Source organism: Pelodiscus sinensis, chromosome 8 (assembly GCF_052426305.1).
Source record: "Pelodiscus sinensis isolate ZL-2025 chromosome 8, ASM5242630v1, whole genome shotgun sequence".
Lineage (NCBI taxonomy): Eukaryota > Metazoa > Chordata > Testudines > Trionychidae > Pelodiscus > Pelodiscus sinensis.
The window spans coordinates 8,733,418-8,750,360 of NC_143059.1; the positions used below are offsets into that span (position 1 = coordinate 8,733,418).

General features: G+C 40.5%; 1 protein-coding gene and 1 long non-coding RNA gene across 21 annotated transcripts in view; one reads left to right on the forward strand and one right to left on the reverse strand.

The window, feature by feature from the left end:
• The window catches only part of LOC142830367 (uncharacterized), a 107,037-nt gene that overhangs the window by 89,250 nt on the left and 844 nt on the right, over positions 1-16,943 (forward strand). The window contains exons 6-9 of the long non-coding RNA XR_012905551.2: positions 3,208-3,326; positions 4,415-4,523; positions 9,992-10,174; positions 11,336-11,411. This is a non-coding gene — a long non-coding RNA (uncharacterized LOC142830367). The remainder of the gene's footprint in view (positions 1-3,207; positions 3,327-4,414; positions 4,524-9,991; positions 10,175-11,335; positions 11,412-16,943) is intronic.
• Positions 1-16,943, reverse strand: part of KCNMA1 (potassium calcium-activated channel subfamily M alpha 1) — a 755,813-nt gene that overhangs the window by 12,061 nt on the left and 726,809 nt on the right. For 10 of the 20 annotated variants that reach the window (XM_075934716.2, XM_075934715.2, XM_075934723.2 and 7 more), the window contains 3 exons: positions 9,986-10,180; positions 5,162-5,280; positions 2,891-3,115 (listed from right to left, as the gene is read on the reverse strand). In XM_075934716.2, the coding sequence (XP_075790831.1) occupies positions 2,891-3,115; positions 5,162-5,280; positions 9,986-10,180 (539 nt within the window). Of the gene's footprint in view, positions 1-627; positions 3,116-5,161; positions 5,281-9,985; positions 10,181-16,943 lie in introns of those variants that run through there. The other 10 variants (XM_089780047.1, XM_025180271.3, XM_075934711.2 and 7 more) reach the window with 3 other exon arrangements.

Here is a 16,943-nt window from a genome sequence, read left to right on the forward strand (position 1 = left end):
TCTGCATGTAAAATTCCCATGGCGAACTAGTCCTTAGTAAAACCATGGAATTCGATATAGGCTCTTACATTTAGTGTCTCATTTTCTGCTCAGTTCCAGAAGTGGACAGATTAGTTCTCTCATTGTCCATCACTTTCTGCCTGAGACAGAAATGATCATATCGTAGAATTTGCATAATTGTGCATGCATTGAAATCTATTTTTCAGATACGTGACAACTGATTCCATATTAACGCCCCATTCAAAGGAAAATGAAATGAAATGGGAAGAGAAAAGCATGTTAGGTGGCAACGCTGCTAAAAAGTGTGCAACTGGTAACAACATCAGTATTGCCACTGGAAACAACATTAAAAAAAAAAGTTCAGGGCCTTGGTTAAAAGGTTTGGGGGCGAAGCGGAATGGAAATGAGAATTTGGCAAGGTGAAATGAGCTCTGTAACAGGTCAACATTTTTACTACATAGGTACGTAGATGGTTAGCAGAGGGCGCGTGCAGTTAAACGCCAAGCAGATGAGAGGAGAAAAATAAAACAGGGTGGAGCAACAGCAGCAGCAGCAGCAGCCAGTTTTACTTTTGATTTAGGGGAAAAAATAAAGCAAAACAATTAAAAAACACCCCCAATAACTGAATAAAGTTTTTAACTTCTTTTTTTTTAATTTCACAAGTTTTCACAAGGACAACATTAGAGAAGGAACCCCACAGCCGTTGCTAGGTCATGCAGAACCATTAATTGTCATACCTTGGCCCATTCTATTCATCCTTGTTGCACTTTAGAAAGAGAAGTAAGCTCTGTAAGTTTTACAATGCTTTTAAACTGTCAAATTTCCGGTTGAGCACTTTAACTGGCACAGCCTCGTCATTATGCATGTTCTTAGGGCAAAACCTCAGAACTGTTTTCAAAGAATACCTGAGTGTGTCTTCAGAGGCAAGAATTTTTGGGACAGGGGACAAGCATAATTTGAAACATCTTCCACCGGGAGGACTAATTGGCTGCAATTATGCACAAACACATACGCAATAATTTCTGATTCCAATCATTATTCTTAACACTGCACAGATGCACTGTGGGTAGCCCCGTTTGTACCATACCAGGTTTTGTCAGTAAAAGTGCTTGACTTCATTGTCAATTCACACAGCAAGCAAAGCTCTAAAATTACCATGCTCGGGGAAGGGAGAGAGGAGAAAACAGCGCTAACCATAAAAACACCTCTTGCTGTTGGGTAACTACCATGCTACACCTCCTCGGTCGGTTTTCTAGAGACATGCCTATTGGGCTGGGCAGCTCGTCACAAAGTAGGTAGTGTGATTTCAAAGTGTCCCCCCTGCTGCTGGCATTTAAAATAGGTTTCAAGATACAATAAAGAAAGGGCAGCTAGGATTGGAAGCCACTAAAATGTATTTAATTCTGGCAACGGCAGGATACTGCACCAGTATTGTAGCTAGGAACAGCCTAGCACACACAGCCTCTGATTTGCTCACTTCTGGCCATGGGAAGGCATATAGTTTCATGTGTGGGCTGTGCTCTGTAACTCACCCCTCCACAGCTTCTTATGCTGCAGGCCCACAGAAACTATCGTTCTCCCTTGTGCTTCTCCTAATGCATGCGCCCTTTACAAACCAGAACACAGCCGACGATTTCCTCCTATTCATTAGAGCGGCCAGTGAAAGATCTACCAAAGCTAGCCTATCATCATCCCCCAAAGACTGATACTTTGGTTTTGATACTTAAAGTCCTAGAAAGGCAGGTTGTAGACATCTTTGTACATAAGGTATCTTTTCAGACTAAAACACTGCTCAGAAAAATATTTTTGCCATGTTTAAGACTTACATCCAATCTTTGATACATATGGCTTTTCATCCCAAATGTCACAAGTGAAGGATAATATAGCTTACTCATGTGGCAGTATAAACAGTGAGAATAATAATTTAGCATGCAATTAGACACTTTTTTAAGTTAAAAGTTTTACAACTCCACGCCTGGAAAATGTCAGCGGTACAGGGAGGAGATGTGGAAGGACATGCTTTAAAATACTGTCCTTTTTGGCTACGTCTAGACTACAGGGTTTTTCTGGTATACCAGAGGCATCCTGGAAAAATCCCGCCACAGCCAGGGAGTGTATTTGCTCTTCCGCTTTTTTTCGCAGAAGAGCAAATGCTCTCTTTCGGGAAGCCCTGTATACCTCATGCCACAAGGGATAAGGGCTCCACCAAAAGAGGAGGGTTTTCCGCCATTTGGCCCCATCTAGACTGGGCCAAATGGCAGAAAAGCGCGTCACTTTTTCCAATAAAGCCCCATACTCGAGACCTAGCCTTAGAGAGAACAAGTCTCTGATGTAGAGCTGGTGCTTAATAATCTATACAGATGGTGAAAGACTAGACTATTTCAGCTTTGACGGTGAAACAATCGCTATCTTTACTTGAAGCGTAGAAGTTTTTGTTCAACGGGTAAGCTTTCTAATATCTTGTGTGTGTTTAAACAAAAGCCCCAATATATCACTATTTCTTTATTAAATTACGTGCTTTGTGTGACTGACTTTATGAACAAGCATTCGTGCTAAACACATTCTATCTTTGGATATGTAGAGTAGTTGCTACGGTGAGTTATTTATGCTTTTGGCATGCCTGTGGGTTTAGGATTTTTCCCCTCCTTAGCATCATAAATAACTTTTGGTCCGTCTGCTTTGTTGCTGTTGTGCTTAAGGGTTTTATGGTGGTGAAATAAAAATGACACTCACATGCACACTGTCATAGCTATGTAAAATATGTGTACAAAAAAGAAGAACTCCATGGGAAAAACAGGGAAACACCAACAGGGAGGAATGGGTGGCAGATGCAAGTTTCACACAGGGTAGGGATGGGTACACATATCAAAGTCTATCTTCTTGAACATACTTCTGTTTTTCCCGGGAGTCCCTGGTCTTGCTGCGGTTCTGTCGGTTTGCTGTTGACGGGATGGAGTGCACTGATGAGCTCTTTTTGCTGGAGGAGTAGGAAGAATGGGAGGAATGAGAGAGGCTGGCTCGGGACTGGCCAGCGTTGTGGTCAAATTGCATCAAACAGAAGATCAAGTCTGTGGGCACAAGCTCAAACTCATAGGGTGGGTTTGTGATCACGTAGCTGGAAAAGCAAAAGAAGAAAGTGGCTTTAGAGTTGCATTAACGTCTTCTCTAGTGACATTTATCACAAATTTTGCATGTCTTCTTCCTTAGTGGGGCCTGTGTTGAGCCCGTATGAGGACCTAGGAAAATCTTATCTCTGAGGCAGCCTGACACGAGGAAAGAGGACGTCTCTGTCAGTGGGACCGTCAAAGCAGAATATTCTCCACAGGGTGAGAACTCATTCCACTCCCTTGGTGATTCAGTTTATGATGCAAGGGCACTTTAGCGGGGAAACCTAACACCTTCAAGCACCAGTGGTAACGCACTAGCAACACAACATTTACATAATTGCAGAAGCGAGGGCACTACACGTGTGGTCTATTTAAGTACAGTCAGGGAGCACGATAGAAAGAAAAATATATATCATTGTAAAAGAACGGAGCTAAAAAATAAACTGCAGTAAAGTGAAACATTGTTAATTTAAAATGCGTCTCTCACTAATCTCTTGGTGCATTTATAAATGTGCCAAAAGCAACACCGACATTTGAAGATGCAAACAAAAGATGCCTTTTAACCTCAACCCTCAAAAAATCAAGGCTGGAGTCACTTACAGAGTCTCCCAGTGAAATTCTGTGGCCATGTGATGCTCACTGACTTCACAAGGCAGGCCTCGCATTGTATCCAACAGCAGAATTATGTTTTTTCTTTAGGTGGGAACTAAGTAAGTCCTCAGTCTCTGATTACTTCCTTGTATCACTGATATTCAAGTAATCAAAAAATGATCAAGACCACCACAATTTAACTTAAGCATTTTATGAGAGAGAGAAAGTAAGAGATGAAAAAATGGTAGGGCTAAAGGGAATTTTTTGAAGTGAATTTAGTGTTTATGGGAGATTTGGATTGGCACTTTTGAAGAGCGAAGCATTTTACTTCTCCACAGAATAGCTAGCCGTTAATCTGCTCAGCAAGTGAAGTGACAATCCAATAAGCAACCCTGTTGTCCACCAAGGAGACACATTTGTCACACCCATTTAGTTGTGAATCTTTCTACAGCATTTCTGATAGAAATATTGGGCAGTTAGAGTGGGGGTTGTGTGATGCAGCTATCATCTACTAAAGTAAGACCCTCTACTCATAGAAGCTTAGCACACTGATAGCCAAATGGTTTAGTGGCGGCAGTGAATATGGTCCTCTTTGCTGCGTACATTGGCGCAGATCCTGGTGCCAGAGAAGCCCATAGAAATGTTGCCTTTGACGACTTCTGTGCAATCAAAATATGACATCAGTAAGATGAAGATCTGTGTCTTTCATTGAGCAGAAGCCAAGTCCTGGTCCATTAATTGAAGGCAACGATGAGAACTGCACCGAGCAGTAAAATTTCTCCTTGGTTTCCTAAGGGTGTCAGCTATGCAATATGAGAGAACAGAGTAAGTACAGACCACTGTGGCTGCTATTATCTGATAACCTGAGCCCCCTCACAGAGAAGAGGTTATAATTATGTAATAAAGCAGTGTCGTTAATATATAGCCCTGATGGTGTTCTAACCAAACTTCTGTTGGTGAAAGAGACATGCTTTGAGCTCTTCTAATTAAGCAAGGATGCAATTAAATATATGCTGCTGTCTGAGCATTTCAGTTACTACTTTGTCTCATATATGATAACCCAAGATATTCTACTTGTGCTTCGGGAATGGGGGGAAATTTACTGTGCACTAAATTTAATCGGCAGTAAATTAGAATCAAGGTGGGTAAGGCAATTTTTTTTTTTTTTTTTTGCTTGAGACCACTATGGCTATTAGGGGTACTCAAAAATTAACCAGTTCAAGCCATATCAAAGAATATGAATGGTTTTGTTTTCTAATTCTTTGGTGAGCCTCAGTGATAATCCCCTTTGTATCCCCCCAAAAAAAGAAGAGGCATTTGTGTCTCGGTGATACAGAGCATGGTTGGGGATGGTGGAAACAGTTTACAAGGCACAAATACCAATCATTTTAAGGGCATCTGGATTATCCACAGCAGGAAGAATGAAGCACAAATCAGCAAGAGAAATAAAAGTCTAGACATACCGTTTAGTGCATTGGCTAGGTGTACTTTGATGTGCATCCCTCAATCGATAAATTCCAAAACAAAGCATATTGTATGTTTTCAGTGCTTTACAAAATAGATCTCCATAACAACCACCATCCTAGGAGACAAAATAAAGGGAGAGGAGGAGAGAGATTTTCAGTCTGTGTCACACCTTGGCCCAGAATCACAATCTGTTTTTTGTTTCTCATCTGTGGCAGGTTATCATTCAAGAAAGTCTCTAATTTAAATGTTGAATTGTATATGCATAGAATGTTACTGGCCAGTGATTTTATTTGATGGGAACACGCAATCAGTGAATGACTCTGTCCCCAAGTCTTGCGCTTCCAGTTAAAATCAGAGAATAGATGTTCCATCCTTTGAGAGGGTCATGGTTGCAACAAAATGATGATTGACTTACTTTTTGCTCCAATTTTGGGAGTATGCTCTTCCTGCTGCTTTTCTTTCACAACATGCAAAGTGGTGATGGCTTAGAATTTTAAGGAGGTAACTATTTATTAGAGCCAATGAATTCAGTATTTGGAACCAGAACCCATCCATCAAATTATGCTTGTTGCAAAGTTCTGTTAACTCATCATAGAAATTCCACAGATTATTTACGAAAATAAAAAAAATGATTTGGGGAGAAATAATCACTTTGTGATGAGACATGACTGTACGTGATTAGCTCTGCTGATACACTCCAGCTGAATTTCAGGCTTAGTTCCATAATAAGAATTGGTAGTAATCTTTTGCTTGCCTATACTTTGGAGGCTCTGTTGTTTATCCTGACTCCAACTCAAACGTCAAAGACCCAATATATCTTGACTCATAAAGCAAGATCCCAAGAAAACACTGAGCGCTAACATTTGATTACACTTCTAATGCAGGCAGGATGAGCTTAAGTAATTAGTATATCCATTCTATAGTTGTATTCATTGATTGTGGAAGACTTTCAAGTAGGGAGACTGTTCATAGATAGCTGGAGTTCTGTTCCATGCTCTTCCACTATAACCCTGTTTGTAATAATATGTAGTGACTTACATAACCATAATTCTGGTGCATCACATGATATGATATTGGATGCAGCTTAAATATTCATATTTAACTAAATATGCATACCATTCCATAGTTTTAACTACCATATAGTTATGTCAAAGTCATTTAAATTTGTCAGCTAACTACGGAATCCCAGTGTCTTGGTACTCTCAGAACATAAACACCAATCAATTGCCATACTGTCTCTGTCGTGTCCAATAGGGTTTCTCAGCATCTTCTGCTATTGTCACGTTATTCTATCGGTATCCACCTTACACCTCCCTCAGCAGTTCCTACGCCATCCATTAGTGTCTGGTTTATGTCTTGAAACTTATGAGTTAAGATAAAAATAGTTTTTAGAAGGGAATCTGTTGTAACAGATTTTATGGGTTGAACTTCTCTAGTTCAGAACCAGTCAGGCCCGGAAGATGCCGATCGACAGTCTTCCAGACCATGGGAAGTCAATATTGTCTAGCAGCGTTACCAGCCCACTGATTGTGAGCACATTTAGGGTAAATTAGAGCTAAATAACAGCACAGAACACTGAGAGCTAGGATTGGTGGCTGTAATCAAACTTTTCATGGGTGCGGACAAGTTGCCCATGGTCCCATAAGGTGGACAATCTGGCTACCTGAAATCATGACAGATGTTTCTGGAGAAGGGAGTTCTGAACTAGAGAGGTTCAACCTATAGTTATTATGTGAAAGACATCTTCAAATACTCGAGAACAAGATATGTTTTGTCTATAGATTACATAATTTAATGGCCAATTTATGCACATATTGCAGCATTCACTAAAGGCTTGATCCCCACTTTCAAACATTTGACAATTAAATCATAAAACTAGAAGAGACCTCAAAATGTGATCTAGTCCAGCCCCCTGCCTTCAAGGCAGAACTAAGTATTATCTAGGCCATCCCTGACAGATGTTTGCCTCTGAAGATTGTGGAAGCTCCATCATTAGGGATTTTTAAAGAGCAGGTTAGATAACTTTTTCCCAGTGCTTAACTACCCCAACAGGAAGTTTTTCCTTATATCCAACATGAACTGCCCTTTTTACTCTTGTAACCCGTCAGGATAGGACAAGAAGTAATGGGTTCAATTGTTACAAGGAGGAGGAATAAAAATTGCACAGTCTTTTATGTACTTAAACTTTGTTATGTCCCCCTAAATCCTCTCTTCCCTAGACTTAAAAAACAAAACAAAAACAAACCATTAGTGTTTTCAATTTTCCCTGATAGGTCTTGTTTTTTCTTGCTCTTTTCTGGGTGTCCTCCAATTTATTCACATCTTTTTCTTTGCCTAGTAGCTCTACTTATTTTATTAAATGTTTGAGCAAAATTATTACTTTGACCAAATGAATGAAAGTTTCAGACATCTGGCCAATGCAACAGAATGTCTATGACCCACACATGAGCATGGCTTATACACCCAACACTGAAATGTAGTAAGTTAATTTCAGCCTATTTCCTTGATACAAACTGTGGAGTCGCTGCCATAAAAATGGCTGTTGTGTTCTATCTCTTAACTGTCTCCAAACCCATGAAATAACTACCCAACACTTTAGCAAGCAAAAACTGTTTTACTTGCTTAAATATCCTATCAAAATGATCAACAAACACATCCTTAATTTGGATACTCAGATTATGTTTAAAAATGGTTTTTTAATCTTCATTTGACTTTTGCTGTAAATACTTCTGTGTAATTTCTTAGTCTGTCCATTGTCTCCAAACCCATGAAATAACTACCCAACACTTTAGCAAGCAAAAACTGTTTTACTTGCTTAAATATCCTATCAAAATGATCAACAAACACATCCTTAATTTGGATACTCAGATTATGTTTAAAAATGGTTTTTTAATCTTCATTTGACTTTTGCTGTAAATACTTCTGTGTAATTTCTTAGTCTGTCCATTGACTGAAGATTGCATTTACCAGTACTGGTCAGAGAGAATGGACTGCTGTGTTCCATGAAAATCACAGAGATTGGATCATTATAAAATAATCAGATTTTCTAACAGCATGTAAGGAGACGTTCAAAGCATCCATAAGATTTACAAGGTTTGGCAATTTGATTTGGTTCAAATAATTTTGTCTCTGTGTCTGGATACTTTTTGACATTCAGAACTTTATAAATAATGTTAGGTACTGGAGAAGGAAAAAAAAGAAATCCATACCTGCTAAAACTCATGTAAACACTTTTTTTCTGATTTTAACTTAAAAACAACACAATCTAGTGTTCTATGATTCTATAACTGGAAGGGACTTTGAGAGGGCATAGAGTCCAGTCCCCTGCCCTCATTGCAGGACCCAGTACTGTCTAGATCATCCCTGACAGGTGTCTGTCTAACCTGCTCTTAAATATCTTCAGTGATGGAGATTCCACAACCCCCCTAGGCAATTTATTCCAGTGTTTAAGCACTCTGACAGGCAGGAAGTTTCAGTTTTCCCTCATAGCTCATGTTTTCTAGACCTTTCATCATTTTTGTTGCTCTTCTCTGGACCCTCTCCAATTTCTTGTGTCTTCCTCACAAGACTCTTATGAATGCATCTCAGAATCATGTTTGCCTTTTTTTCCAACAGTATGACACTGTTGACTCATGTTTAACATGAGTCATCCACTATGACCTCTAAATCTTTTTCAGCAGTACTCCCTTCTAGACAATCACTTCCCATTCTGTATGTGTGAAACTGATTGTTCCTTCCTAATTTGCATTTCTCTTTATTAAACTTCAACCTCTTTACTTCCAACCATTTCACCAGTTTCTGCAGATTATTTTGAATTTTGACCCTATCCTCTAAAGCACTTGCAACCCCTCTCAGCTTGGTATCATCTGCAAACTTAATAGCTCTATGCCATCATCTAAATCAGTGTTTCCCAATTTTATTTGGCCACGGAACATCTAGGGTTGCCTTAAAAAAAGCCCCGCCCAAGTATTGTGCCGCCACATTTTGTTGAACAGAGGCACTATCTCTTTAAGAGAGGGCGGGGGAGTGCCAGCTCTTGGCGGAACCCTTGCTTTCGCTTCGCAGAACCCCAGGGTTTCACGGCACACCAGTTGGGAAACACTGATCTAAATCGTTGATGAAGTTATTGAACAGAACCGGCCCCAAAACAGACCTGTGAGGAACTCCACTTGTTACGCCCTTCCAGCATGATCATGAACCGTTAATAACTACTCTCTGAAAACAGTTATCCAGCCATCGTCTTCCTTGCTGTATATTCTAGCTGAGGTTTATGGTCTTAGACTTATGAGCAAAAACCAGGAAGATCAGGAGTACAAAAGGGAAAAATATGCTACCAAAGCCCCACAAAGATTCAGATTTAGTTCAGCTTTAGAAAGGAGACTGGGGAAACAGCTCTTATTTCATCCAAATTGTCTCACCCATCTCTTCAGATACTGTGAAGAACTATAGTTTTGTTTATAATTGCTTCCATGAGCCAGTGTTTTCCTGAAAAAGTCAGCAGTCCCATTAAAACACAAAACAGTTTCTGTAAGGAGTTCCTCAGGTTGCTTCTGTGGATGGGTCCTGCAAATCTACTCTGTTCCTTTTACATTGTCATCTCCGGTTTCAGCCTACGGAGCCATTAGGGGAAGTTGGGTGTTGACAACAGAAACGTAACACCGGAGCTATTCAAAATTTCAAGTAGACTCCACAGCTTTAGGGGGAGAAATTAAAAAAAAAAACCCACCTCTTTCATTGTTACAGAAACGTTTTTTTTTTTTTTAAATTCAGCAAACGGCGCAACAGTTACGGAACGGCTGCCTTTTCTTTTCTGCTCTTACCCCTAGGTCTGCAAATGGCCCATCATACAAAGCCAACTGAGCAACTCGACACCTGTCCCTGTTTGCAAGTGTCTGGGGTGTGCTGTAGCCTCCTCTCAGTGCATTCTCCTCAGCAATCAGCGCTTCCAACTCTGGTGTGGCTCCTCCTGTTACCAACGTCCGTATCAGCGTGAGGATATTGTCATTGAAGTATGTCTGCAGAGATAAAAGAAAGCTCTTTAAGCAAACACCATTAAAGTCACAACTGAAGACATCCAAATTACAACTTTTCTGGGTTTCTGCTGTTTAAAGTTCTCGGCTGTCTCTTCAAATGATTTTACATAGAAAATGAAAAGACAGCAGACTCCAATTACTCTATTTTCTTCTATCCCATTAGGCCCCTACACTAGATCTTGCCTTTTAAACACCAATTCAGGCTGATTTTTATTAAAGAACAAAAATTTGAATGATTTATGTTTCCTATAATTGGTGTTAGTAGTGATGCAATGACTGCTTTCCTTCTCATTGCCTTCACGTCTAATAACAAGCTTTAGGACATGTAATTGTAAAATTCAGACCACATTTAAGGCTTACACGGGCTAGGCTGCCTTTTTATACTTGTCACCAATTCGTTGGGGAGCTGCCTTTGTGCTCCAAATGTCGTTACTTATTACTGTGGCTGGACTCTTGCCGTCTAACCGATGTATTGTACTAAACATCTCATTACGAGACTTGACAGTGTTCAGACATAAGCATGTATCAATTAAACATTTTGAGTTCATTCCAGATAAATGTATGATGAGTTTGGGATCCTGGTGGTCCTTTTAAAAAACTCTAGGGTATAGGATAAGTGTGGTTTATTAGGGAAGATTTACTCCATACTGACATTTTGCCAGCGTCTGTAGCATTGCTGGGCTGTCAGGCAAACAATGGGCATTTGAAATATTAATTTAATGCCAGATGAATAACTTTCAAGTTCATTTACAAGTATACTGGTCTAGTTCAAAGATACTCAGTTAAACACCTAAAATATACACTGACAGTGTGCACTGTTTAAAAACAGAATACCCAGAAAATGACCACGACCAAAAATTGGCAACTATTACTTCCAATTCTATTGATGTCTGGTATTTTTAGAAGATTTGCACACAATGAAGTAGATTAGGGAGAAAATGGTTCATTGAAATCTTGTGAGATCAAAGGATTTGCCTTATTGATACTTGCCTATCACTGAAGTTAACCAGATGCCTACAGTGCCACAGGACGGCTCACTATTTATAACAGAGACTCACAAATATATTACATGGGTAACCCCCGCTTCATCAGATGAGTATGAATACTTAGACCTGAAACTATACGTTTCATCCACAGATCTCAGTCATGCTTCCCTGTCTTTGTAATGAGCACTATCTACAATTCACTGATTGGGAAACAGAGGCACATAGAGGTAAGTGGCGTACCCTCGGTCATACAGCAGGTTGAATAGTAGAGCTAGCTTCCAGACCAGGGCCTTATAATCTCAGCATGCCTTCATCAAGACACAAACATGGCAAACGAACCAATTTTCCATCTTTGGCAGGGCTACTGTACTACAGGTTGAAACTCTCTTAACCGGGACTCTCTGGTCCAGCAACATCTGTCGTCTAGTAGGACCACAGATGTTCCAGGACCAGAAAGTCCCAGTGCAGGGCTAGCGCCAGGACAGTGGGAGCCCCCTGTGTGGCAGCAGGAGCCCGGCGTGGAAGCTACGGGCCTGCCCGGAGCGGCAGCAGGAACCAGGCATTGCGGTAGGAACCCAGCATGTGGAGACATGCTGCACAGCACGATACTCAGAGCCAGGTGCGTGAAGGCAGCGGGGCTTCTGGGCACTGCTATAGGAGCCTGGTGTGCACATAGGTGGCCAGGGTGCCTGGCGTGACAGTGGGAGCCCAGTGAGCAGAGGCAGCGGGGCTGCCCACTAGAGCAGCAGGGTCAGAGCGAGAGGAAAGCCAGCTGGGAGGGAAATGGTCAGGCCAGGGCTGGAGGGGGTTGGTGGCAGGGTTCCAGAAATGACCACCCCCGATCTGGCAAAAATCCCTCATCCGGGATGGGTCAGGTCCCGAGGGTGCCGGACCAGGGAAGTCCAACCTGTAGTGAATGGGGAAAAGCAGTAGATACGATAGCCTGTCAGTCATGCGGGACACTGGTCTTTCAACCAGTTCTGCACCCACTATGTACACAGTAATTTAAACTAAATCAGTGTTTCTCAACCTTTTTTTGCTCATGGCCCCCCCCGAGCCTCATTCATCATATACCTGGCAGTTACATTTGGGTGGCCCCCTCACAAACTTACTGTGGCCCCCCAATGTTCCTTTTTTTCCACGTTGCCCCCTAGAAGTAAGGCATGGCCCCCTGGGGAGCAATATGGCCCATGTTGAGAACCACTGATGTAAATCATGTTTAACTAATCTTTGTCAAAAGCCTTCAAAAACTAAAGCGCTAATAAGTAAAGAGTTTGTTCTTAAAGTGGGAGGTGGGGAGGCTGTAGCAAGTGGGGTCCTATAGGAATCTATCCTGGATGTTATAAAATTTGTTCTCCAAGTAATTAATGAAAATATCAGAGTGTAAATAGTACAAGTGTAATGACCAGACACTAAGCAGGAAGGAGTTACAAGCACTTTGGAGGACAGGATTAGAAGTAAAAAATGATCTTGGTGAATTGCTCTGAAATTAATAAGACGACATCCAGTAAAAGACCAGTCCTAAACTTAGTCCTCGTTCTGTGGTTGTGCATTTGATTTTTCCTTCCTAACTGACTGCATAGGTAGTAGAACTGCAGAAAAGGATCTGGGGGGGGGGGGGGGGGGGTTGTATCACATTATAATGGATCACAAATTACGAGCCATGTGGCTCTTCTAGAACTAACTATATTAGGTTTTTTCAGCAACTGCAAGACATGGGCAATATTAAAGTAGTTCCACTCTACTTGGCCCTGGTGAAGCTGTATCCAGTTCTGGGCACCACATTTTAAGGAAGGAATGGGAAGCAAATTGGAGAGTGTTCAGAGGATAGCTTCAAGTCTAGAAAGCCTTTAGAGGAAAGGATTAAAGAAACTTGGGCATGTTTAATTTGGGGAAGAAAAAAACCGGGGTAGGTGGACTGAGCCCGCAACATTCACCTCACTAAAGAACTCTTGTTAAACTGTGAAGCAAAGGCAAAAGAATATATTAAGTAGTGCATCTGTCACAAAATCAATAACACAAACACTAAACATGTAAAAGGAAGCGATAATAGGCGTTATTCTGATTCCAAGGAGCAAGCTCAATGGATTTAGTGACGTTAAATTGATCCAACTGAGGAGGGAATCAGGCCCGCTGTCAATGGAACAGAATGCTGTCACAGGAGAATGGTCTCCCACTGCTAGACAAATGTCAAGGCAAAGCGAAGACATTTATTTAGAAAGCAGAGAACATTTATCTTGGAACAATAGATTACTTTGAGTTTCCCACCATGACTGATGTGGATGTTCTCATTGAATTTGACAGCTGAGTGCAGTCAAGTGACACTTTTTGGTCATGCTCCTGCAGTTGAATGAAAATGTTCTGATTTTGAGAATGGATTCCTCCTGGCCTGCTGCCCATCAGAAAACATCTGAGATGATGAGGAGTTTAACTTTCCAGAAGGAACGCTATTTAAAGATGACCCATGCTGCCTAATCTTGCATACCCGCAACTCCCACGGCACTCAAGCGTCCTTCAAATCTTTCCACGGTGCACCTCAAGCTCAAAAGGGTTAGAAATGGCGATCAGCCAGATCAGACTTTTTTTGAACTAATAACATATTAAAAATGAATGAGAGAGTGACCCGCTCAAGAATTGGCATATCCAGGCCTTGCAAGGGGATAATGGGTTTAGTGCTACATCGCTGTTCCAGCTTCATTCAAGGTAGCAAGCCACTTTATACAATTAACAAAAGGAATTGTTTGTTACTGAAATCATAACTGAAAATCACTTTTCTACTGCTCTTACTAACTGAACCACAGGCTGGCTGTCATGATAACTTTATCATGCCAGTCTGAGAACATGCATTCAATACAGTGCTGAGTAATGGAAAAAAAGGAAATGCATCATAGATGCTACACCATAGGAAATTGACAAGCAAATTCTGAAATAGATAGCTGAGGTAGCAGTGCCACCTAGCCCGTGAGACTGAATTCTGCTGCAGTTGTTTTTGAGTGTGAGTGTTCTGGGAGCGCTTTCCAGTTTGCACAACCATTTTTTAAAGCATAATTACCAGAGCTTATGTTTCGCAGTTAATGCTGTCAAGCCTTTTAAACTAATTGGTCTTTTACAGAAAATTTAACTGAAAATTAACACATCTTTTAATAACATTGCTTTAACTTTAATGACACTTTGCCTTTCATTTATAACTCCTCTAAAATTGTCATTTTCCATGTCATAGCTGCCATTTTTCTTATGTTTAAAAAAATTACCAAAGTAGCAAAGGAAAAAAAGGTGGTTATTTTGCTTCCATTTCAGGCAGATACTTTAACTTGCTTGTTTCTCCATACGTGATGAAACAAACGGTATTCATTTGACAGAATGGATGTGAATGCATATCCAGATATGGGGGATTACAGAGCTAAACTCATTAACTTAATCCTGAATAGGCCCTTGGGACAGGTCCAAAGCAAAGGTGAAAGAACGATGTTTTATATTGTACTACATTGTAAAAATACCTTCTAGACTATTAAGGTCTATTGTAAGTCCTCTGGGTAAAGGGATGTATTACTACCTGCTAATCCTTCTGAACAGCAGGACACAAAAATAGAAAAGTTGTGTTTAAACTTACGAGATGGTCATTTTGAAACATACTTCCGTGGCAAAGAACCTTGGGGGTTCCAGTGCAGGCTCATTTATTCAGAAAAATTAATTTTTAACATTTATCTCATGAGGGAAGGAGGAGTGACTTCTGATTTCATAAGGGAAAAAGGAATGATGTTGATAGGTCTGTGTTGATAGAACCATAATTTTTTTAAAAAAAATTATAGTTCTATCAATGACAAAGTTAAATTTAAGTCTCAGGATCTGACTCTGAATAGACCATTTTGTACATTGACAATCCCTAAGCTAGACAAATCCCGCTGCCAGTGGTATGTATACAAATGATGGTAAAGCACTGGAAGTTCTGGATTGGCAGTAGCATCACCAAAATGAATACTATCTACAATCAAGATACATAGGAAACACTTGTTGGGGCAAATGGCATTTTTGCATCCTGCACTTTGCTTGTCCTCCACAGCTAGAGATGTTGTCCAAGACTTTCTAAAGTCACTAGTGATTTTGGGTACCGAAAGGCCTTTGAGAATCAGACCCTTTTTAGTGCCAATGTGGCACATCTTACTGGGGCCTGATTGGTAAGATTTTAAAAAATCATGAGACTTAAGATATCTTAAAGACATACCTCTTTTGAAAGTGTAAAGCTTTTGAGAGTAAAATGTCTTGTGTCTCAGAGATAGTTATGAAGCCTGGATTAACCTATTTCTGTTTTGCTGTAAACAAGCATGGAAAGCAATATGTACTTCTTTGTGTACTTGTTTGATTACCACTCAAACATCTACAAAGCATGTTCTGACGATATGCTTAAGTTTTTCATTTGCCTCAACTTAGATTGCCTAACCTTTACTGTGTCTCCAGAATAGAAGGAAATATAATGAAAAACTCAGGCATTTCTTCAACATCAGCCTTAATCGTAAAGTCTCTGGCATATGCGGAAATGGTTCCCATCCAAAAAATGCTTCCTTGTTTGTTATCAATAACTAACACAGTCTTGTCTGCACACCCCTCGTTGCTGAAAATGCAAATAAACCTGCTGAGGAAATATATAGTGTGTTGCTATAAATGAAGTCTTCTTCTGCATAGTGCCATTGGTACATATAGAGAAGAAACCCCGTATGGTTGGGCCTTACCCAGTGGAATTCTGGCATATCTCCACTGATATAAACTTACTGCACTGGGTACAACAAAGGTGTAAACTGCTCACATTCTTCTCTCACTTATTACTTTAAACATTTACATTACCAAAAATTAATTACATTACACAGAGATCATGGGATAAATTTCAAGTCTAAAAATTAATGTGAAAGGGAAAAGCAGTGCACTTTTTTAGTCAAGGGACACAGTGGGAGAAAACAGTGTGTACCTTCTCTAACTCTCTTTACTATTCTATGCAAATATAACTTTTGCCCAAACATGCTAATCAGTGACCTCCCGTTACAGACCTACTAGCTTTATGGGCTTTCCCCGCAGACTTTGAGTCTATCTGCTAAACTGATCAACTAATAATTGAGTCAACCTAATCCTGAAGCTTACAAAAGTCCGTAGTGAGCTGACATGTAACAAAGGACTTCCAGTTCTAGTATGCTATGATAAGAGGGAAGGGACTTTGAGAGGTCATCTGGTCTTGCCATGAGGACAGGAGATTGGACCTAATACCATCTAGACCATTACTGCCAAATGCCTGTCTAACCTGCTCTAAATATCTCCCACGATGGACCTTCCACAAACTATGTATGTAAGCAATTTATTTGAGGACTTAACCACCCTGACTGGAAGTTTTTCCTAATGTCCAACCTAAACCTCCCTTGCTGCAGTTTAAGCCCATTGCCTTTTGTCCCATCAGGCGTTAAGGAGAATAATTTTTCTCCCTCCTCTTGGGTTTGTTTAAACTTTGGAAAAGTTGAGACTAAAGGTCTAGAAAACATGATAGCAGCTTTCAGTCTTCCGTCATAGGTCATATCCCACCTCAACTGTTTTTGTTGCACTTTTCTGGACCTTGTCCAAGTTCGCCACATCTTTCCTGCAATGTAGTGCCCAGAATTGGACACAATACTGTAGCTGAGGCCCAATCAGCACAGAGTAGAGTGGAAGAATGACTTATTGAGTCTAGCTCATAACAGTCTTGTTCATGTATCCCAGAATGATGTTTGCTTATTCTTATA